Consider the following 24547-nt stretch of genomic DNA (forward strand, 5'->3'; position numbering starts at 1 on the left):
GGCTCTGCCTTTCATTGGCAGCCTCAGAAGTGGTCAGGGTGCCTCATGCACTGGCTGTAGACACCTCTTCAGCTCACACGGACAGTATAAGGGGCCTCTACTAAGCCCTGTTTACCCTCCTCTCTTAGAGGTAGAATGTCTTGGTCACCTGCATTTAGTGTTTTTGTAATTCTAGTGAGGGATGTCTAGTAATCGTGCCTTTCTTCCTTCATCAAACTGGCGATTTGGGCAATTAGCAGTAACTCATTAGCATCTCAGGTTCATTGAAATGCTTGAGTGTAGTCTGTTGGCCCAGGTGAGGCTGAGGAGACCTTGCTGACTCTGCCAGCTTGCCCACGGCTTTTCCGTTGACAGCTCTGTTGTTTTTTGAGTTGCTTGTGGAGCCAAGACTTCAGCGCATTCCCCCAGTCTGTGGCAGGGTTAACTGTCCCTCCCATGTGAAAAGCCAGCACAGCGGTACAGCATGAATAATGGTGGTTTGGGTCACATCCCTTTCTGGCCTTATGCACAGAGTTCTGGGGACTGGGGGTGAGGGGGCGCCTGCCTGGCTAGACATCTCAGGGGTTTCATCCCCCAACCCCCAAATGTGGTACTTGGGTTTCTTTTGTAGCCAGGAAGTCATGACAAGGACTAGTTAAGGGAGCATTGGTCAGACAGACTGGTTTTGCTTATGGAAAGCTCGCATGTCTCCTCCGAATTCTACTGTCTATAATTTAGAACTTTGAGGATGGTTTGTAATCTATGGAGTGATGACTCAAGTTTCTTTGCAGTCCTTAGTTGCTTCTTGGTGTATTCTGAGGAGTGCTGGGCACACTTCTCCAAGAGGCTCGTCCACCAAGCCTGTGTTCCCATATCCTCTGTACACTATAACTGCATCTTCTCTGTTTTTGGAGGAGTTTGGTTTCATAATGGTGTGCTAGTTTGTTCCCGGGTTCATTTGGGGGTTGGGTCCTAAGGAAACCTGCTCAGCAAATGGGCACTGTGATGGGTTGGGCTTGGCTGGGATTCAGGAGGGTAGAATAGTGGGATCTGAAGGAAAGTAAGGCCCCTGCGGGTGCATTCTCAGGTCTTCCATTGGGATCCACAGGCAGAATTGACATCTTCCATGGTATAACTTGAGTTCCCCCTGTAGGCAATGGAGTTCAGGAGTGATAAGGAATTCAGTATGTCGGGTGTATGGGAACTATATTCTAAGAATGTTAGCTCTTAGAAATGAAAGTCTAACCAACTTGTCATGAGTGATGTAACTTAGATATCATCTCTCTACTCCAGGAGATGACTTTGGCTCAGAGACACCTGCCTTGTCCTCCAGTGGTGACTCCCCTGTGAACAGTTTGTCCACAACAGAGGGCACCTATCGTGTGAGTTTGGCCAAAGGCGTCTCTATGTCTCTTCCTTCATCACCTTTGCTGCCTCGACAATCTCACCTGACACAGTCAAGATCGAACAAAAAGTCTCCAGGTAAAAAAGCATTCCAATATCTACATAAGCTATTGGTTACTTAAATTATATATGGTATATATCACATAGAATCATATAATATATATGATCTGTATATTATATATATTACATATATCGTGTATATATCATATATGTATATACCAAGATGAGTACATGTGAGAAATCTCCTGGGAGAGCCAGATGTGGCTCTCAGTCCCAGCATCTAAGACAGCTGAAGCAGAAGTGAGTTCCAGGCCAGCTTGGGCAACATAGTGAGATCTCATCTCAAAAAAAACCCAAATCTTTTAAGAAAAAAATTTTCAATATTAAAATTTTAGAAGAAGGGGGTTCAAAAATTATTTCTCGCCACATGTATGTTTGTGCTTCTGTGCATATGTGCATGTATGAATTCAGGTGCCCTCAGAGACCAGAAGTTGTTGGATCTCTTGGAGCTGGAGTTATAGGTGGTTGCAGGCTGCCTCACATGGGTGCTGGGAATTGCACTCGGGGTTTCTGCAAGGACAGTAGGCACTCTGAACTGTTGCTGCCCCCAGGGCAAACAGCTGAAGTATTTCAACCCGCCTGCCTGTAGTTCTGTCTCCATGTATACCGACAAACTGCCCAGAACACACTTTCATAGAGATTCAGGATTTAGAACTAATTAACTCCATTGGCTTTGTCAGTTTCTTCCTGCTGAATTGAGAAACACCATCTCTTTCAAGGAGCCCCTAAAGTTTTGGATACAGGCACATGCCACTGACAACAGCCTGCCTGTTCATTACTACCAAGCCTTATGTGTCGACTGTGTTTGCTTGCTGACATCGTCCAGCACCGGAACAGCTATAATGTTTAGTTTCTGCTGAAGACTCAGGCTTGTAACAGGGTAGGAGCCAGGGGTTACTTGTATAGGGCATTTCGACTCCTTTCGCCATTACCAGCTTCATGCGCTTGCCCTCACTGAGAACTAAAGTAAGCAGTGGTTGACCATAGAGGCTGGGATGCAGATGTGAGGAAAGCCCTTCCTGCCCTCATCTCTGGAGTCCTAGCAGTTCTTTGATATTCTTTTAAATTGGCCGAATATTTGCTTATAAAAGGCAGGATAATTTGGGTTCCCACTGATCATGTGCCAATGAAAATTCTTCTCAATTACATGGGAACATATTCAGAGTTCATCTAAATTGTGCCCTGGGGCCGTGAAATTAATTAGTTTCTGGTTTCCTAAATATTTGTGTTAACTTGAAATGACACATGCATTATTTTTGAGCCCTGCAGTCGGTGTTTGAAATTTATGTGAGGTAAAATTAAGAGGGGAAACCCTGAGGCGCTGCATGTGAGAAATGTTGATGTGAATTTGGTTGAGTCTCCAGAATCTTTCATTGTTCCAGAACTTTCTTATTTTGGACAGCATTGTTTACAGTTCAGTCATTAGCTGGAAATTGGGAACTTTTTTTGGTATGAAATGATTTCCTGTGCCAAGGAATTTGACCTGCTTATCAGTATTTAGGGAAATTCCTGGAATACCCTCTGCCTGCTGCACTGCTGTTTCTCTGTGTCAAAAGTCCCTTCTTCCTGCAAGTCGTGGTTCCCACAGGGCCTTTCTTGCTAGGTTACCCTGGTTGGAATGAGTGTTCTTAGGAACTGCACGTATCTCTTTTAACTCAGCTGTGTTACTGTCTGCTCACCCCAGGTTAGTGAATTTATCAACAGCAAGTCCTTGCTTTGCCGTGTTGCTGACCTGAAGACTTCCAAGAGGGCTCTCGTTATATGGGCAGAGAAACCCGGACCAATGTGTTCCATATTCCTGGGCCAACATGAGATTTGGCTTTGAGAAATAACTCTCACAAAGATGAAATTTATTTTTCTAAGTTCTTGCGGCTAGTCTTACAGACAGAAAGATGTTGTAGTCTTCCCAAATATTCAGTCTTTTAATGGGTTCAAGAAAATGCCTTCCAGTTTGGATGCTTTTGTTCAACTGAGCATATATCCATGCTAGCAGAGCAGTTTTTGTGCACGGCCCAAATCCATGTAGCAAATTAGTGTCTCACGGTGATTTGGCATTTATTGTCTTAGTAATTTTAAGTTAAAAAAAAATTAAAGGCAGAGATGGCTGCTTAAAGTGGCTCAGAAGACCTAAAATAATATTTTCATAGTTGCTAATGTATGTTTCTCTTTAAACCATATCACTGGAGAAAAGTGTTCAGAATGCTAATGTGTCACCTGCCCCTTTTTAAAAAGGTTGACATATGACAGTGAGCTTGCAGTGGCTTCGAAAATACCCATCTATTTTAAAACTAGCCCTGTTGCTGCTGACGATACAATAAATACAGTGTATCTGCATTTCCCAGAGCTAAGGAGCCAGTCCGTCCTCGTCCTCGGGTTCGCCTGCTTCCCCGCGGCCTGTGCTCCGTCACTGTTGTGCAGCTTTTGAGTTACCTTGCTGACTTTTGTTATGATCTGTGATGTTTAAAAAGTGAATCTTTTAAAAAATTTAACATAATTATTTATCGATTCCCTGTGAATTTCACGCTATGCACCCCAGTCCCATCCATTTTTCAGTCCTCATTTCTGCCTTCCATCCCTCTCACATCACCCCCAAAAGAAATAACAACAACAACTACAACAACAAGCAAGCAAACCAAACAAACGATTGCTCTGTGTCAGTGTCAGTGTGTCTCACATTACACCCTTCTCCCCCAAACAGCTTTACTTGCAAGTGTTCATTACAGACTGTCATTAGTCTTGTGTGAGGCCTGGCTTCTGATACACTGTCAACACTGGATCCTCACTGAGGCTTTTTTGGGTATCCCGTGGAGATTCTGCCGCTTGGATCTGCAGGACTAGCCTCTTCATGTGAGCCAGCAGCTCATAGCAGGGTAGATGTCTGGGTGGGTCAACTCAAAAGGCCCAGATGTGAGCCTGGGTGGTAGCTGAGTTGTTCAAACCTTCCAGATTTCTCATACCCACACCACCAGGGCCAGCTCTCCAGTGCCCACATCATTGCTGGCGCCAGTGGCTGGTGAGAGGTGGGGCCAGCTTAGCAAGAACCTTGGACAACAATATGGCTTCAGGTGGCAACCCAGACTATAGAGGTCCAGATGGCCTTTGGTGATAACATGGGGCACAGGCATGGTCACAGACCCTTGCTGCGTTAGAGCCACAGGACCAGACATGGCCCTAGGACACAGCACATGCCTAGACATCACATTGCCTTGGGGTGCAGGGCAGTGCAGGCCTCTCACATCGGGCTGTTCTCACCCCCATTGCATCTCCAGTTCCTTCTCTTTTCATAGCACATAAACCACTCCACTTCTCTCTCTCTACCACATTCTTGCTCATTGTAGTACAGCCTGCTAGCCCATACAGCAAGACCTCTCTTTGTCTTCTGCCTGTTCAGGCCTCTCATGAAAGTACGTTTAAAAGACACCAAACCTTGAAATCGAGACGAGGATGGCAACACATAGCAAGAACTTTTCTCCATAAACAAAATAAAAGAAACAAAAAGTAGAAGCCCCCGCCTCTCCAATCACTAATCTGTTTTATTTGCTTGTATTGAAACTGTTCACTACCTGATGCTTATCAAACTTCAGGGAGTACATACATGTAGCTGTACATTTTGCTCGGATGGAGGAATAGGCAGATATGCAATTCTTTATTGATTAATGGACTATAGCCAATGGATTGGCTGGATGGTCAAGAACTTGGAAAGAGCATGACTGGAAAACTGGTGAGAAAGACATTTGAGGAATATGGTGGTTTGAATGAGAATGGCCTCCATAGGCTCATATGTTTGAATGCTTGGTCCCTAGTTGTTGGAACTGTTTGGAAAGGATTAGGAGGTGTGGCCTTGTTGGATTAGGTTTGTCACTGAGGGTGGGCTGTGAGGTTTCAACTCAGTTTCTTTCTTCTTCCTTTTTATTCTCTCTCTCTCTCTCTCTCTCTCTCTCTCTCTCTCTCTCTCTCTCCCTGTGTGTGTGTGTGTGTGTGTGTGTGTGTGTGTGTGTGTGTGTGTGTGTGACAGTTTCTCTGTATATCCCTTGCTATCCTGGAACTAGCTCTGTAGAGGTAGTTCCTGTTAGAAGCCAGACTGGGCTTCAACTTGGAGATCTACCTGCCTCTTCTTTCCCTTGAGTGCTGGGAAAAGCCCATACCATTTCCGGTTTGCTCTTTCTACTTTCTACTTGTTGATAAGTGTGTGAGCTTTAAGGTACTGCTCCAGAGCCTGTCTGCTCCGCACCATTATGGCTCATAAACCTCTACAACTGTGAGTTCCAAATTTAAAATTTTTTCTTTTATAAGTTGACTTGACTTAGTCACAATATTTTGTTACAGCAGTTGAAAAGGAATAAAGACAAGGATGTATGTGGATAGAGCTCTTTAAGTGGGCAAAGCAGTGAAAATACTTGTGTCCCATAAAAATGCTCACCAAAAGGTGACTTCAGTGGAGTAGAGTCCAGTAGACAGTATGACTGTTCTGTGGACGCCTCTTTTTCCTGCCCATCTCTGGCCTTGCCCAGTAGGTCCACGAACAAAGTGGCCATGGTGGCAAAGATGTAAATCATGCATGGGATTGACAACATGCAATTTCACTCCCTGGTGCTAACATGGCTACAACTGCTGCCAACTTCAGAGACTAACAACAAGCCCCAGAAATGAAGCCATTTCTCAGGATGACCAGCCAGCAACTTGGTGGTGAACTGAGTACACTGAACTACTTCCTTCTTGGAAAGAGCAGTGGTTTGTCCTTACTGGAGCAAATACCTTAAAAAAAGAGGAAAGAAACTGTCAGAGACTGGAACTCTTGTTCCATCATGAGTCAACTGCTGTAAGAAAGCATCTTGATCAACACAGCTTATATTCATGAAAGTTTGGGTTGATACTATTGGTAGCTACTTAGACCCTGGGAACTATAAATAACATTAAATAACATTAAAACCAGCGTGGGTAGCTCATGCTTATCAACTGCCACGTGTGTAAGGCAGAGACAGGAGGACTGGCACAAAACTTCAAGGCTAGCTTGGTCTACATAGGGTTCCAGGCTAGCTAAGGCTGTGATGCAAGACTGTCTCAGACAGACAAGCAAGCAAGCAAACAAACAGAAGTCATTCGCCCCGTGTTAACGCAAATATTATGTGGTTGAGTTTCCTGTTTTTATCACTTATCTTTGGAAGTGCTGAGGATTTATCACTCAGGGCCTCCTTCGTGCTGGGCAGGTGTTCTACCACCGCGCTATCTGTGCAGCCCCCATTTCATGTTTGGTTGTTTATGTTTACCCTGTGCAACCTTCCTCTGTATGTATGTATTTATTTCTCTGCTTGCCAGAACATTCTATTTTCTGGGTTTCTCTTTCGATATTATTTCGACTGGAAGATCCATTTTATGATAATCACACAAAAAGGATCAGCACGCATTAAAATATCTCTGTGGTTGTTGGCGAGCTTATGGAACTAGGGGCTCACCACTGTTTGCCCTGTATCTTTGTTTTGTCTCCCAGAGATGACAGAAACGGCCTTTCCTGTGGTCCCTTCCTAGCAATGTCATTAGCTCTTTCATATCCGCAGGCTCTACCCAGATTGCTTTGGCCCCATTTTGATTAGGCATGGATGAGAAGCATCCTTGGAAATCTGGCAATGGAAATGACAAAAAATGATGACAGCTGGCAGTGGAGGTTGAACAGCCTTCATCTGGAAATATGAAGGACTCCCGTATCGATGACTTTGAGAACTGACAGGACATCACATCCAACTTCATGTGATCGGTCATGGGCAAAATACAGGCACACTAGAAGTGCTACATACATTTCCTTCTGGCTACGCCTACAGGATGCATGCGAACGTAAATCAACCTCATGTGGGTCCCACTCCCCCCATTGGTCAGCAGCTGCACTGACCTAGTCTACAACCTGAAGCACTGGGTTCTTCACACCTTGGACTAAGGATCCTTGCCCTGTATTGCCTGCCTTGTGCTTTTGGCTAGAGGGAGGAGACTAGAGAATGCTGGCTCTTCCTGGTTCTATCTTACATTTGACATAGGTCTTAGGCTGGTTGTCCAGACTCCGCCTGCTGTCTGTTTCCTTTAGCGAAAACCCTGGGGAGCTGTGAAGTAGAGGGCATCTTTTTCATGTGAGTCTTGGACAGTGAGGGAATGTCTGCCAAGGCTTCCCTACCCTACTCTGCTTAATGTGCTTAATCTGGAAATCCCAGCCATGATCCAGAACTACTGCTGTCATTTGCATATGTTTTGCCTGCGTGTGTACATGTGTGCATGTGTGTGTGTGCTTTATATGTTTGTACATTTATGTGTGCATATGCATGTGGAAGTCAGAGTCTGATATTGGGAGTTGTCTCCAGTTTTTTTTTTCCCACCTTATTTTACTTTTGAGACAGGATCTCATGATATTCCTGGCTGCCCTGAAACTTGCCATAGAGATCAGGCTGGTCTCAAACTTTGGAGATCTACCTGCCTCCACCTCCTGACTGCTGGGTTCAAAGACATGCCCCACCACACCTGACTTTCCCACCTTTTGTTGTTTTGAGACAGATTCTCTCACTGTCCCCGAAGCTTTCCCATTCATCTAAGCCAGCCATCATCTTGGCAATCAGCAAGTCCGAAGGATTCTTCTTTCTCAATACTACAGGCTCACTCCGCCATGCCTAGCTTTTAACTATGGGCACAGGGACTCAAACTCATGCTTGAATAGCAGCTACGTCATTGACTGATCCACAGCCCCACTATCCTCATCTACTGCACGTAAACCTGAGACCCACATGATATAACTCTTTCCTGCTCTCTCTTTTTTTCCTGATTTATATCATATTGTATTACTAGGTTGTTGTTTGTTTTGGTTTGTTTTGGTTTTTGAGGAACTCGATGTTTATGGTTGGCTGTTTCCTTCCTTCCTTCCTTCCTTCCTACCTTCCTTCCTTCCTTCCTTCCTTCCTTCCTACCTACCTTCCTTCCTTCCTTCCTTTCTTTTTTTCTTTTATCACAAAAGTTTATTTAGCAAAAAGTTCCATATGAAAATGTACATGACCTAATTCTACATCCCAATCAAACTGGCCTTTGGAGAAGGATGTGGACACCCTGCTGAACACTGGTCAAACTTTCCAAGGCTTCTAACATGATGACACTGTTTCCTCGGTGACCACCATCCCGGTGTTCTGTGGCCCACTGGCTGCCATCTCCCCACACTCATCAATCACAAGGCCCATAAAGGGATCAAAGACCCGCAGTCTTCCTTATACACGCCTGCCACCGTTTAACTTCAATGATAACTTCTTGTCCATAAACTTCTTCAGTTCGGGAGGGTGGGCTTTGCTCATGGCTCCTCAGTGGGCTCGGCACAATGGTGAAGGGGTTGGCTGTTTCAATAATTTATAAATGATTTTAAAACTAGTTTCTATTGTGTTCAATATTTAAAAAGACAGCGCCCGGCTCCTGCCTGTTCCACTCCGTACAAAGCCACATGGTCTGCGAATCACAAAGCTGCATGGCTCTGCTCATCGAAGAGCTGTGTGCGCAGACCCCGGCTTCCATTGGCCCAGGTGGTCTGATCTACCTGCACTGGCTGTTTTTGACCAGGTGGTCCATGACCATCCCAGAGTGTTGTTTTCACTAACTTTCCCTTGGTGGGTTATTACCACGCCTGGCGCACACACACACTTATCCCAATTTCACAGTGGGCTTTGTGTGCCCCACCACTGCACTTCCTTTTGAACTCAGTTAAGTCGCCACATTAATGAACACACCAAAATGCTCATAACAACCTGTAGTCATGTGTTACATTTAAGTATTTATATTGTTTTTTATTTTAAAAAATTGTAGCTATGTATGGTGAGACATGCATGTAATCCTAGGGCATGGAAGGGCATGTTTTGATTATATAGAAAACAAACCTTGTAGCATGACCTAAAATGTTTCCTGTTTTTGCTAGTAATTCCTAGTGTGATTTTTTTTTAACAGTAGTGCAATATGTGTCACAATATGTATCATTTCCTATCTTGACAAGAATAGCCAGGCTTGCCCATAAATCCTGTGCTCATGAAGTAGAGGTAACAAGGTCAGAACCCAAGGCTAGCCTGGGCTACATATGACCCTGCGTATAAGCATGCCATTTAACAGTAAACCATCCGTGTTGATGTGTAACCTATTTTCAAAACTCCTGATCCTTTTTTTCTGGTAAATTTTATGCACATCTGATACCTCCTCAAAGATGCTAACTTCCTAAAGTGCACTTGGCCAACGATGGCCTGTGTTTGCAAAGAGCACGCTGACCAGTTGCTTTCCAGAAAGTTGTATTGATTTGATAGTCCCTTCAGAATTCACCGAGAGGTATTCTTTTTGAAGTTAGCATCTTTTGGACCGTATCTAAACGGATGGTGCTTGTAGGCATTCTATCTGGGCGGGTTGGGGACTGCTGAGACCATTAAAGAGGTGGAAGGGTTTCTATGTAATCCTCCTCTTTTGAACTCCCCATCTGCCGGGCTTCTTAGGCATTTCTATTTTCTTTCTTTCTAGAGTACAGTGTTGGGGGCATGATCACAGCTGAATCAGATCAAGTCCGTGTTTAGAAAAGCATCCAGCTGGCGTCCAGTTGCATCCGTAACTGCTTGCTGTCTTTGATGCTGGGAGAGACTCTCGAGGAGCATGGCTTCTGAGACTGTTGAACTTGGGAGGGCTCTTAGAACAGCTTTCTGGTTCCGAATTCTTTAAAGAAAAGGAAAAAGATGCCACAGTCATCATGGAACGCCCCAAATTAGTACAAGTTACCAACCTGTGAGGAGTGCCAGTCTGCCTGCCACTGCTGCCGCATGCGCCGTGTATGAGAGAGTGAAGGTTCTTGTTTCAGAGTGGACAAGAGGGCATAAAGCAGGGGACACACAGTCGCACTTCCCCTTGCAGAAACAACTACTTTTACCCCTGCTTTCCTTTCAAGTGCCTCAGACTACAGCTAAGATCCAGCCTTTATCAGGGACAGGTCACCCTCTGCTCTGGTGACTTAGAACAGTGCTTGTTTCCTCCTGGAAGTTGTACGATCACCTTCTCCAGGAAGTAGGCAGACAGCTGTCTCTTACCTAGACTAGGTGTGACTGTTATTCACAGATGTGTGCTTACACACAGAGCCGGTGTATGCTCCATTTTGAATCCCAGGGCCCAAGTCCACTTACGTCTCAGTTCGTAAGTCCTAGCTCCCTCACGTGCCATTTGGCTACACCCAGAAATTGCTCTAGGGATCTTCAAAGAATTCTAGCACACCAAGTCCTCTGCTAGAGCTTGGAACTTAAGGCATATGAGGAATGGCTCAAGCTTTGTTTCCTTGGCTTCCACACTAGTGCTAATATATAGCACGTTGCCAGCCTCTGGTGAAGAATATATGATTATTGCATGTAAGGTAGTGTGTGTGTGTGTGTGTGTGTGTGTGTGTGTGTGTATGTGTGTCTGTCTGTGTGTGTCTGTGTGTCTGTCATGCCCAGTTCTCTGTCTCTCCTAACCATTACTCTTGCCTTTGTCTATTGTATGTTATGTTAGGGTCCCCTGTGGAGTCCAGGCTGGCCTCTATCCTGCCTCAGCCCTTCCATGGGCTTGCTTCTGCCACTGTGCACCACCACACCCGGTCTCCTCCCTCTCTTCCACGGTGCACAAAACAACAGCCGCACATTTGCGCTTTCCCAGCACTGGACATGTAAAGGACTTAGTGACCAGCAGGGGAAGAGCATTCCTGTCTAGCAGCTAGAGCTGTCAGCCACGAATGTTATATTAAACTTTTTTTGGTCTATTTTTTGTACTTAATTAAGTTATAGGGTTTTATGGCTCACAGAAGTTTCCAATTTTCTGAAGTTAAGTTGATACATTTTTCCATTGTAATTCATCCTGTTGCATTTTTAAAAAGCAGGTTTATTGAAACATAATTGTATACCACATAATTCTACTACTTAAAGTTTCTGGTGCAGTCTCTAATGACATTTTCACAAGATTGCAACCATTGCTTATGGTCTAGTTTTAGAACATTTTTTACCTCACCTAAAAACACCCAAACAAACTTAACTTTATCACAGATCACTCTACATCCTCCCTAGCTCTCCTTCCCTGCTCCCAAGCCCTGAGCAACTTCCACTGCACTTTCTGTGTCTACATTACCTATTGTGGGCACTTCATACAGTTAGCATCATCACGAGATGGGGTCTTCAGTGAGTGATTTTGGAGCATGCTTTGTGGTATAAAACGACACCATTCGGTTTTGTTACCAAACAAAAGCATGCAGTGCTTCCTTAGCACATTTTATTTGTCCATTACAGACAGTTGGTCGTTTCTCCTTTAGGCTGTTATGAATACGGACAGTGTGAGCATCTTCGTGCTTTAACTTTGATGTGCATGTCTGTTTTGATTTGTTCCTGCCTGTTTGTGTAGTACTAGTACCAGCGGGTCTTAACCACAGCTCCGTGTTAATGCTTTGCCGTATTGCTGAGTTCCTTTGACAAGGACAGCACCACTTGATGTTCCCATCTGTGGCGTGGACCTTTACCTTCCCTACAGCCCTTGTAGTTCATCACCCTGGTTCGTATAACCTCGTGTCTTACATTTTACTGCATTTTTAATGTTCCGAATGTAAATTATTTATCAAATATGATTTGCAAACGTTCTTCCGAGACAGAAAAGGTTTTATATTGTCCAGCTAATGTACCTCGAGCCTCATGGTGTCATGTGACCAAATCTAGCTTTACGCTCTTTCTGTCTCTGTCTTTTCCACCCCCCTAGTATTTAGATCTATGGTCCATTTTGGGTTAACCTATGTGCCGTGTGAAGTGTGGACACCGCTTGCCTCTGAACAGTTTATTGGGAGGACTGTTTCTTCCTCCATTGGTCTTCGGTTGACTGTCATTGCTTCATCAAACCAGCACTTACCAAATCACCCATCCCCACTCTGCCCTGCTCGGTCTCCTGTTATGCCCTAGGTCAGAATTTCTTGGTAGAGCTTTGATCTCACTCCATGCTGCTGCCCTTCAGCCTCCCCTTCCCACTCTGGGAGGAGTAGCTTCTGACTGCAGCAAACTCTGCCTGCCATGTTTCTCCATCACCTCTCTCTCAGTGCATGTTTTCCTAGAGGACAGGAGCCTGTCTTTGGTTCTTGTTTGTGTCATCCTCGCCCCCGCCCAGGAGCCCTAAAAGCACGATCCAGTCATTTCTTTATGTTGCTGATGGGACCCTGGCATGAAACTGTCCAGATGAGAATTTCCATATTGTATGTTTACCAGCTCCGTGCGATTGGTTGAAAATACCACTGGACACAGAAGCAATTTAGAAGTATCGGAATCTTGTGTCCATGAAGCTACGAATACACCTTTTTGGAGTATCTATTCATACCAGGCACTGGACAGTTAAGGTCCAGCCTTCCCTACGGGCCGGGCTGTTCAAAGGCGGTGAGCGAAGGAGCGTGTGCGTGGGTCTGTTGGCAGTCCCTGTGTCCCCTTGCCCTGCTCACATTCTCATTTTCCTGGGCTTTTCAGGGTTTTGCTGCCTGTTTTCTGCCTCCCGCCCGCAGTTAATGACAGCTGGAGGTTCTAGCCAGGCACACGGATCGCAGTGTCAGCTGCACCCTGTGGCTGTGTCAGATGGCGGCTGGAACAGGCCCAGAGCTATGCTCAGAAATGAATGTTTTTGCCTCAAAGAAAATAGATGGGGGCGGGGACGGTGGGAATCTTTTTGATTGTTGCTGGTTCACAGCAAACTCAGAAATCACAGAGGCTGGTAGAAGCTGTTATACCCCTCTAACATCGAGTGTTAGTGTGAGGTAGGAACAGACAGAGAAGGCTGGTGCTCTGGCTTGAATCCTCAAATTTGTTTTGAAATGTGAATGTTGGTAGGGGGTCGGAATGACTGGCTGTGTTGAAGGCAGAGTAGCCAAAGACTGGGAACTGGGAAATGAAGGTAGCAAAATGGAAACTTTTTTTTTTTTTTTTTTTTTTTTTTAAAGGAAATAGACTGTGGAAACTCGAATGCCTTCTCATGGTCTCCTCACGTGGCAATTACAAAACCAGCTCTTCTCTCTTTCCCTAGTTATATAAGGGCACATAATATTGTCATAGGGTCTCTGCTCTCATGAGCCCACCTATTGATTGTTTGTTTGTTTTTAAGATTTACTTATTTATTATATAGACTTACACTAGCTGTCTTCAGACACACCAGAAGAAGGCATCAGATCCCATTACAGATGGTTGTGAGCCTCCATGTGCTTGCTGGGATTTGAACTCAGGACTCCTCTGTAAGAGCAGTCAGTGCTCTTAACCACTGAACCATCTCTCCAGCCCTGTTTTTTGTTTGTTTGTTTAAGACAGGGGTTCTCTGTGTAGCTGTCCTGGAACTTACTCTGAAGACCAGGCTGACCTCGAAATCATACCTCCTTACCTCTGCCTCCCGAGTGCTGGGATTAAAGGTGTGCACCCCCCCCCCCACCCAGCTTAACCCACTATGTTCAATTATCTCTCCAAAGCCCATTTCCTAACGGCAGGTCATCGGGGCTTAATATAGACACAGTTTGTGTTCATATCCTCACCTCCGGCAAGCCGGGTCCTGTTACGCACAACAGGCCAACACGGCCACCAAGCTGTACCTCCAGTCCCACTCAGGGTTTTCATCCTTCCTCTTCTTTGTGTGCTGAACACAGAAGCCGGGACCTCAAACGTGAGGCAGATGCTCTGTCCCTCGAGCCCCATACCCAGCCCCATAACCTTCATCGTCTAGAACAGTGAGCACCGCACCCAGGAAGCCTTGCTGAGAGAGGCTACTTATCCAGACTAGTTGGCAGGGCACACCTGGCATCCTTTCTTTAGGAACTGCTTCTCTGAGGAAATTTGATTTTTCTCATTACTTCATTCCTTGCTGATCACAGGTGCTGAGTGCTGGCAAACACGTCACCTTGAAAAGGCCTAGAAGGGTAAATGCCCCCACCGAAAGCCCTGGTCTGGGTAGAGGGGTCCTCCTACCCGAGAGGGGAAAGGCCTGACTGGTGCAGTCTGTCTGCAGTTGCTGTTATGTCAGGCAGGCCAGACTCGGGGCCTCACAGCACGGTGTGCTGGGGTAGGCTGTAGGTGTTTCCTCATCCGGGAGATGGGGATCTGGTGCCCTTCTTACAGCTGTGAGCTCAAACGTGTTTCCTTAAATTCTCATGCTGAGATCTTAAGCGGTGATGAGCTGCCATTAGGAAGTGGGCTTTGGGGAGGAAATTAAGTGTAGACGGGCTGGGGAGAGCAGTAAACCCATGGCGATAGTATGTGTTCTTATATGACTAGGGAAAGAGACCAGTTCGCACAGCCATGTGAGACACCATGAGAAGACCAAGAGTTTCTAGTCAGTTCCTAACTTGGATTTTCCACTCTCCAAACCATATAAAATAAATTGTTTAAGCTGCTCGGTGTTTGGTGGTTCTATTGCAGCAGCCCGAGCTGACTCTCTACCACAGGATAAGCCAAAGTCAGCGTAGAGCCTGATTTGTGGGTGTGGTGGCTGCAATTTCCTTGGGATCCATCCTGTATGGAGTTCATCTCTCCATCTTCCTTTGTGGCTCGGTGGTCGACCCTGAGTTCCCACAGGATCAGTCTTCCAGTGGTATCCCACCTTCAGACCTATGTCTTCTGACACGTGTATGTCATCCCTGTGTGCCGCCCTGTCTCCTGAGAAGCTTTGTTCCTGTGACTAGAGTACAAGAGTAGCCCAGCACATCCAGATCCGGCTCTAGCTCTGCTCCAGCTGCTGGGGTTGCTCATGGCCTCTGGCCTTGCACGTCACTGGTGTGAAGTGAATCATATGCTGTGTGTGGGTAACTGTCTGGTGAAGGAAGCTAGCTTTGATTAGAGTGAAGAAGGGATGGGGTTCAGCAGAAAAGGGGGAAATGTGGGTAAGGCAAAAGTGCCCAGTGCTGTCCTGCCTTGGGATGTATGGCAGTCCCATATGTTCTCAGAGGGGCCGGTGCTCCAGAAGGTAGGGGGGACTGCATGCTCCACTTTGCTCACTAAGCAATGGGAGCAGACCTGTAGGGCACTCAAGGTGCCAGTTGCCTGGTGTTCGGAGCTGTGCATAGGAGGAGGTCACGGCGGTGTTCCTTAGTGCAGCCGAATGATCAGGTCGCTACCAGAGTGGGAGCCTTCATGTCGGCTGGCTTGAACATCTCTGCTCACGGAAGCCAGCCGCTCACAAACAGACTGTCTCTGGATGACACCGCTGTTATTTTTTTTCCTGTCATTGAAACAGATTGATGTTTTCTTGGGCGCATACCAGACGGAGTAGAGAGTTTGCACAGTTGTAGCAGAAGCATGTGCCTTGTACACCAGAACCCTGTCATGTACAGGACATGTGGGGGTGGAGCCTGGCTGTGGGACTGCCACAGTTGGCTGCTCGTCCTCCTCTTTTCTATGGAGAAGGTGCGGTAGGCTGCAGATGAGGTCCCTGTGCCCTGGTTATGACTCCGCCGTAGTACTGGAGGGTGTTGTTTGACAGTACAGCACGCTCTAGTGACACTGCTGTTTTGGGCAGGACAGTGTTTCTCTAGGACTCTGGATAAAACACTTGTATGCTGGGAAGCTCCCCTTCATGCCAATCAGAAGATGACGATCAACCCCAAGCTCTCTAGTAAGAATGCAGTAGGGATTTCTTTTATTAAAAACAGTTTGATTTTATATATATATATATATATATATATATATATAGCGACAACAGTTTTTATTAGAGCCAGATGTATATACTCTGAGACTCAAATGAATATTTATGCATTCACATATACCTTTGAGTGTATGCATGCAAGAGATCCTTGGAACAAGCAGATATTTTTAAGATACCTGTGCAGTCTGAGTAGGTGTCATCCATCTTAGGTGAATATGAGCTGCTATATACTCTCTCTACTTTTCTCTTTTACTACTTTAATAGAAAATTTTTACGCAGGCTTTGTATCATCCAGGAAGACAGACCTGGGTTCAGGTTCCAAGGCCTTGTCTTGGCAGTGCGATGTCTTTGCAAGTAACTAGTGTGACCTCCATATAGAAATGGCGATTAGTCATCTACCATATACACTCCTTCATTCCCCTCCCTTTGGGAGAATACAGACACTGTTTATAAAGAGCCATCTTCCAGAACATGCTGGAGAAAAACAACGAATGTTGTTGGCCTCTCAGATGTTGTTGAAAAAAAAAAACATCTAACTTTATATCTTTGACTAGGAAGACAGTGCTGTTGAAATTCATGCAGGGCCTTCTAAACCGAACTGCTAACTTAGATTCTGGTCTGCGAATGTTGATGAGCCTGTTCACATTTGGATTTGTGTTTACACATTCTGGCCATGGCTTTGGGAGAGAGGTGAGCCATTCATAGCTTCTGTAGACAGGGTCTTGCCAGACTGATTGGTTTTCATTTCCTGGAGCATGTACTGTTTCCCCAGTGCCTTACACTTGTTTATTCCTGGTCCACTTTTATGGAAAGAGATGAAGATGGACCATGACTGAAGTGAGCAAGCGTGGAGAAGTGTGAGCCACGCTGCAGGAGCGAGAAGTTGAAAGGTGCCTCAGATGGCTACCTGAGCCCTAGAAGAGTCTGACAGGGGAAATGACGGGAATGTGCCAAATCCAGGAAGCCGGTCCAACTCCTATTCACCGTCTTCGGGTTTTATAACACACTCTCTTGTTGCAAGATTTAGAACAAACGTGTTTATGTGCATTTGTATGCACACACTCATGCATGTACACACACATACATAATATACATACATACATACATACATACATGCATACATACATGCATACATACATATATACATACATATAATACAACATACATACGGGTGCCTAAAGAGACCAGCAGAGGGCGTTGGCTATCCTGGAGCTGGAGTTACAGACTCCCCTGAATTGCCTGCAATGGGAGGCCGGGACCTGAACTCCTGTCTTAGGAAAGCAGCAAGCCATTCTTAACTGCTGAGTCATCTCTCTTGCCCCTGTTTCTTTTTCTTACAGTTTGTGGTGTCTTAGTAAGCAATTTACTGTCGAAGAAGGGAAAACACAGTCATACTTGTCCCCTGAAAGCTGTGATGACCAGTCAGTACTGGTGGCCCTCAGATCTCCTGCCATCGAAGGAAGGCGAAAAATAAAGCATCCCATGAATGTGCTCTGAAGCCAGGGAGAGACTTCTAGCAGGTTGCTTAAGAGAATCGCACTTTTATGTATGGTTCTGCTTCTTTATTTCCATGGTGACATACTTTTTTTTTTTCCCTTCACCCTGGAGATTCTTAGTCACTGTATCTTTTATATGAGGTGCTCAAAGGTCCCTTTCTGCTCCAGGTTTCCTGGACTCGCTAGCCTGTTCCAGCCAGGATCCCTTTCATCACAAGTAGACACTGTAGAGGTGGCTCTCTGGAGGTACTGTTTGTTTTTCCCAGTGGCCTTCAAAGGTGCTCTGAGTTCCTTGAGTCTGTCTTTCACTCAGTGGCTTCATGAGCTTCCATAAACATTTGTCTCATGTGGGTTTTCTGAACGTTAGCTGTGTGAACTCTGGGCTAGGGCTGAGGGAGGCATGGAGGGAAATAAACACTTGGCTGGAAGCTCTAGGGAATACCCAGTGTACTGAGACAGACTGGTGATGGGTCTCCCTTCTCTCTGGGCTCCTTGGCTTCCAGCCCACAAGGCAGAGTCGATGAACAGGGTTCCAGACAGGACAGTGAGTACTAACTGGAATGACAGTGTTCCAGGACCAGCTTCAGGGAGACAGATGAACTTTATTCAGGGTAAATCGAGGGGACGTTTGGGTGAAGGTAGTAGAGATTTCTAGGATGGGTACATGTTATTGACTAAAGACTAAGGTACTGAGATGCCTCAGGGGGAGGCATTTGAAGAGCTCCAGGTGCTTGCTGAATGGGTTTTTATCAGGAGAAAGGAGGCTGAACCTATAATCTCACCAAGGCTATGAGACACTTCTTGGGGTCTAGGGTTTTAGGCTCTCCAGAGAAGGTCGAAGGAGGAGAAGCCCTGCTGATAAAGGGAATACACATTTTGCCTGGAGCTCATGGTTTCCCTGTAATGTCAGACTTAGCAGGGCTCTACAGAAAAGAGAACCACTTTATTGAAATCTTGGACATCCATGTGTGATGCTGGAAGCGGTCCTTAGTAGATGAGTTCCGTGGCAAACAGGAGCTCCTAAGGGGCATCTAGTTGATCATGGACCAAACCCCGGCCCCCCATGGTGAGAAGGCCCATGAAAAAGTGAGTCAGGGCCAGAGTGGGTGGAGCCAGAGAATGAGAGGCTGGGCAAGGAATGTTAGCAAGGAAGATGGAAACAGTTGTAGCAGGGCCAGGAAAGATGTAAGGTTTTTGTTACTTTGTTTTTGTCAGTAATGTCCCTTTGAGTGTTTTTGTACAGAGGGATGAAAGATGTTTGAGGTTCAGAGCACTGTCTGTTTTCTGCTTGCCAGCTGGGACTTGAGACTCGTTGGAACTCTTACAGTGGTCGGAAGAAGTATGAAGTACAGTGGCTTCATTCTCTGCAGTGGCTAGAGAACGCAGAGAGGCAGAGGTTGGTCTGAGAAAACGTTAGGAGAAAGAAACTCCGGCTTACGGTGACATATTTGCACATGAGAATATGGACAGTGGCTTGGGGCGGGGACATCACACAGGATGCTGGCTTAGGGATCTGTGTCTTGGCAGAGCCAGTTGGGAAATTTGCTAGAGCTTCAGTTTGGGTTTTTTTTGGATGAAGTTTGATTTGAAAAATAAATTTGTTCCTTGTACCTTTACATTCTTCCTCCCCCATACAGTTTTTATAATATTTCTAAGGTTGGCGGGACTCAAGTTTTTAAAAATAAGAACTCCAAGGCACTAATTGATCCTTAGGCTCTAAGTCTAAGGAGATGCTGTTTCCGTTGAAGCCCAGGTGTAGCTCAGGTGTGATTCACTACCTTGTATACTAATTTGACTTAGCATACCAGGGACTTCGGATCTCCCATGGAGTCCTGTTTGTGTAAAACACAAGGGAGTCAGAAGAGAGAGCCACACTCAGGGCTCTGGCCGTGAGGAAGAAGGTAGTTCAGGCTGTTGAAGGTCAAGTATACTAAGGAATAAAAAGTATCTGTTAGCATTTGGAAATATAGCAGCAGTTGGCCAGAGTTGGCCAGCTTTTGCCTTGGGTCAGACAGGAACAACATTAGGCAACTAATGTCTGTTACAACCATTGGATTTGGCTATCACGACACAAAGCAGCCATGGATAATGTGTAGATAAATGGTCACAGTTGTAGTCTGGCCACACACAAAAGTACTCGGTGGTCTCGTTCAGTCCTAGACCATGGTTTTCCCTGACTTTTACCGCTAAGAAAGGGAGAGTGAGGATTTATTCAGTGCTAGATTCAGTACACACAATTTTAATCCTCGATGTAAGTACCACCGCCATCAGCAGTTGGTGGAGAGCCCTAGGAGGTTAGGTGACAGCTTTTCTGGTGGTTACACACCCAGCCAGTAATTGGCTAGGACTTGGATTCTCTGATTTCAAAGCCTGGTCCACCCTCCCTCACTGGCTTGCCACCCATGGAGGGCGGTGGCCTTAGACCTGATCACTCCCAAGAGCTCTGCTTGCCACAGAAGACACAGAGGCCCACACAGCTACCATTGTCCCTCCTGTGACCAGCAGTGAAGCTGAGCTTTTCTGCTTCTCCTGTGTCCTCTAAGTATGTGGGACTTCAAGGCCACACGTATGGCCACATGAGTAGGTGCTTCTGCATCCGACAGTGTCTGCCGTTTACTGTTTGAGCCTCAGGTGAGCTTTGGCTTTATTTTTCATAAACATTTATTTTGGAGTATTTTTAGATGTATAGAGAGGTGGAAAGAATAGTGTAAAGAAGTTCCATATGTCCTATGGTCAGTCTGTCATGAACACAGAACGTTGTGTGATACATTCGATTCAAATAGTGAGACTTACTATAAAGTCAGTGTTTGTGGGGTTTTTCCTCGTCTCTAATTCTCTTCACACGCAGAGATCACGTCTCCCTACATTCTTTTTTGTTTGTTTGGGTTTTGTTTTGTTTTCCGAGACAGGATTTCTTTCTGTAGCCCGGACTATCCAGGAACTCTGTAGACCAGGCTGGCCTCGGACTCAGAGGTCAGCTTGCCTCTCCGCTGGGATTGAAGGCCCTTCCATACATTCTTGACTGTGACAGTGTCTCAGGCATTCTTTGCTTTGATGACCCTGGTGGTTTGGGTGTGATGGTTTGTAGGGTGCCTGCTTATTGGAACATGTCTGGCGTTTTTCTCACCATTGGCCAGGACTTAGGAATCTGGGGTGGCTTTTCATCCCACAGAGTTGAAGGTGTGTACCCAACAGTGTAGTTTACCTCTGTTGATGTTGATCTTAATCGACCAGCTAAGGTTGTGGGTGTTCACTCTCTCTGTGGAACTTACCCTGCCTTCTTCCCTTCCTCTTTCAATCCACCCCATAAAGAACACACTTTATTCTCTGCATGGTCACTGCGAGGCCCACTGGTAAGGGTTGGAGCGAAACTCATCACTTCTGAGCGTGGAGTACCTATGCACATTGTTGGTGATTATTCTATATCTTGAGAGTTGCCTCTTTCCCAATCCATTTATTCCAGTATTGATTTAAGTGTGCACGGACTTTCAGAATTTTCCTTGTGTAACTAGGAGCGCTCAGGCCTTTGCAACCACTTTGATGCCTGGTTGGCTCTCCGTGAGAATGGGACCTGCCTATCTGGGTGCGTTGTTCAGGATCTGTTCTGTTAGGCCAAGTGTACAATGGGCAGGAAGTTGTAGCCTCTGGGATTGGATTCCTTATTGTACTGCTAAGCAAATATGCGTTCCCTAAAGCCTTAAAAACATCCAGGACTTCATACTGCATAGGGTGGCAATCATTCTTGCCTTGATGGGGAAGAAACCTCTCCCAGCAAACCTCAGGGCTTTTGTCTGAAACTGGCATCGGAGCAGCGCCACCTTGTGGTAAATACTGAGTGTTCCAGGGAGGATTTCTTCTAAATTCTGTAACCCTTAACTGTTCTAGCAGCAAGTTTTTAAAAGAAAGATTGTTTTGTTCTTCAAAGAGAGGCCACAACTTGGGTATATATTATATTATCACCAAGTTTAGATAAAAGATAGATCAGTTATAGTTGTTCTAAAAAGAAAAGAAAGCAACCTGAGGTGGACAAATGGCCCAGGGATTAACAGGTGGTTTCTGCTCAGTCACAAGGACATGAGTGTGGATTCTGGTACTCTTATCTAGCAAGTGCCTGTTAGCTCCAGCCCCAACTCTGAGGGACCTGGTGGCCTCTGCTGGCCTCTACATGAGCAAAGGCATGGATACCCTGTGCGCACACATATAAAAGCACAGATGTCCAAGATGATCAGATACATTGTAGCAGCTTTCACTAACAAAAGTCCCACAGGCACCTGGATTGTGGTGTGTTCAGGGTAGAAATCCTTCTTGCTGTTGTCTTGAACCCAGAACACGTACAGAGTCAGCCCCACTGCGGAGGGGGGTTTCAGTGGTCTGGGTCACTGCAGGCAACAGCAGTAAGCGTGAGGGTTAGACTCCAGAGTGACCAGCATCACTGCATGACGTCTGCAGATGTTTCAGCACCCAGAGGCGTGTGCTTTTCAGAGCTCTCACTAGCAAGCCTGTTTGTCTGACACAAGCCCAGTCTGTACTTCTGCTTGCTGACCGTGTACAGTAAGGTCCTGACCGCAGAGATGGCTTTGTGGTTGAGCCTGGAGTGCCTCCTCGATACATAGCCGACAGTGCAGCACTGGGCTGCCTTGCACTTTCAAGGACATGGGCAGTGAGGCATGATGGGTACCCTGGGTGGGAAACAGAGGACAAGGAGGGACTTGGAGGTTCAAGAGTTCCTTTTCTTCCACTAATGCTTTGAAAGGAAGGCTTGACCTTACCAGGTGGAGAGACTATTTTAAGACAGGCCTTTAGTCTCTAAAATGAGTCTTACATTGCTTTTCAGGTAGGACCCGCAGGCTGCTCAGCCATTTACTACACTTTGTTTTTTTTTTTTAAGGACCAGTAATTCTCTACTAGATATACTCTCTGGTTCTGGCAGAAGCTTGTTCCTAAATATAACACAATCGGGTTGCTTTTTTGTGTTTATTTCAGCTCTTAATTAGTTCTAAACTCTGCTTAGATTGTAGGACAGCTGATAAACTCCTCCCAGGAAAGGTGAGTTTAGGGCCAAGTGTGTCTTATGTTAGGATTAAAGTTGGCTTCAAGTACGGAGCAGTCAAACTCATAATGGTTGAAACGAGACACTGACTTTTCTTTTTATTAGTCCACATTATGCACAGGTAACGTAGTCACTGGAAGTTGTCTGTCATGGGGGAGGGTTTGGGAGGAGTTGGGTAAGGTGATACTCCCAGATTGGTACTGGAGAGTGTGTGTTCCCTGGGGCTACAGTGGTAAGTCGTCTTCGTTTGGTGGTTTCAGCTTCGGACGCCTATTTCTCTAAGCCACAGAATCCTTGTCTGGGAGCACATTTACCATCTGTAGCTTCCGGTGGTTCTAGATGTTTCTGGCCACATCAATCCACTCTCTACTTCTGTCTTTACCTTATAACCTTTCTCTTTCAGCCGTATTCCCTCCGTTCTCATCCTAGGACCTGTGTGGGTAATTCCGAATGGCCCCTCGCCTCACCTTACCCTAACCCCGACTCTCTGCAGGCCTCTAGACATCAAGTGGCTTAGCTTGATTGTGGCCGTGTCTTACGTTATCACACGCTTCTAACACAGCATTACCTGAAGGCCGCATGCAAACTTTGTAAAGTTACTCTGCGGGCATGTCCACATCACGTGCCAAAGGAAAGAGAGAGGAGGGAATGGGGGCATCTCTCAGTGTAGATCCTCAGCGTCAACAAATGCATTGAAATTGGACATCCATGGCCATAATGAAGACAGAGACAGGTTCTTCATCCTAGTATATTCATACTGTACCCCAAAGCCCTGGAAACCCATCGTCTTTCTCCAAAGCCAGCATTTCACCTTTCCAGCATGTGTTGTCTAGAGTCATCGAGTGCACAGCCTTTTGCGTTCAGCTTTATGGCTGGGTGCCCTTAGGACTCATGCAGGTCATGGTGGATATCAATAAACTTTTACTACCCGTTTCACAAGTAGTCCACTACATGCGTCTGACGGCTTGTCCATTTGCCGGTTGGAAGACACCTCGAGAGTTTCCAGTTTGAGGTGATCGCAAATGAAGTTGTTCCAACTGTGTGCACACAGGCTTTTGTATAAACATATGTTTCCTTTCCCTTGGGGCCGGACTTAGGGGACTCGGGAGTGGAATTGGCAGGGTCATATAATATGTATGATATATTTTGTGTGAAAGCATCAGGTCTTTTCTAAAGCACTTAAACATTTGGTAGCCTCACCAGCGGAACGGAAGCCGGGTTGTTCTGCATTGTCTGCAGCTGCACCTCTTGCGTGGCTGAAGGTGTCAGCTGTTCTGCAGGGTCTACACACTGTCTGAGAGGGGCTTAGGTATCTTTGATGGTCTCAGTATCCAGCTCGGCTGAGAGGCCTTTATTAACTGTGATTGCCAGTACGATCTTCGCCGTTTTGAGGCAGGATTTTATGTAGCCCAGACAAACCTTGATCTCACTGTGGAGCCGAGGATGATGGCCTTGAATTATCTAGCCTCCTTCCTCTAGTGTCCAAGGGCTAGGATTACAGGCTCGGGCCACTGCATCTCATTTTATGTGGTGCCTGGGAATTGAACTCAGAGCTTTATGACACATTTTGCCAATTGAGATACATTTCCAGCTCTCAGATGCTTAAAAAAAAAAAAAAACCCAAACCCATACTTCCTCTTCTTTCTTTTCTAATTATATCTGTAAGGTTTTCCAGCAGTTCTTCATAGATGTTTGTATGTAAAAGTGACTGAAGTCTGCATCTCTCCATCCTTGATGTCTGTGCACAGAGGTTAGGTAGACATGCAGAATGAGATGCAGATGGTTCTGAGGGCGAGGCTGACCCTTTGCTGGATGCTAGTGAGGAAGAAAGGAGCAGGAATTCAGCACCTTCCCACAGGAGGGGATCTTTGCATGGGTGGGCCACCTGCTCTTCATTGGCCTCTTCAAGTTT

General features: G+C 45.9%; 1 protein-coding gene and 1 pseudogene across 2 annotated transcripts in view; one reads left to right on the forward strand and one right to left on the reverse strand.

Annotated features, from left to right (window-relative positions):
* TANC1 (tetratricopeptide repeat, ankyrin repeat and coiled-coil containing 1) overlaps window positions 1-24547 on the forward strand; it is a 221004-nt gene that overhangs the window by 108377 nt on the left and 88080 nt on the right. Inside the window, exon 4 of the mRNA XM_080927145.1 lies at window positions 1273-1461. Within this exon, the coding sequence (XP_080783271.1) occupies window positions 1273-1461 (189 nt within the window). The remainder of the gene's footprint in view (window positions 1-1272; window positions 1462-24547) is intronic.
* On the reverse strand, window positions 8488-8759 carry LOC308428759 (small nuclear ribonucleoprotein G-like; annotated as a pseudogene). The gene has a single exon. The product of its transcript is annotated as a small nuclear ribonucleoprotein G-like (transcript).

Source organism: Micromys minutus, assembly GCF_963924665.1.
Source record: "Micromys minutus genome assembly, chromosome: 13".
In the NCBI taxonomy this organism is placed as follows: domain Eukaryota; kingdom Metazoa; phylum Chordata; class Mammalia; order Rodentia; family Muridae; genus Micromys; species Micromys minutus.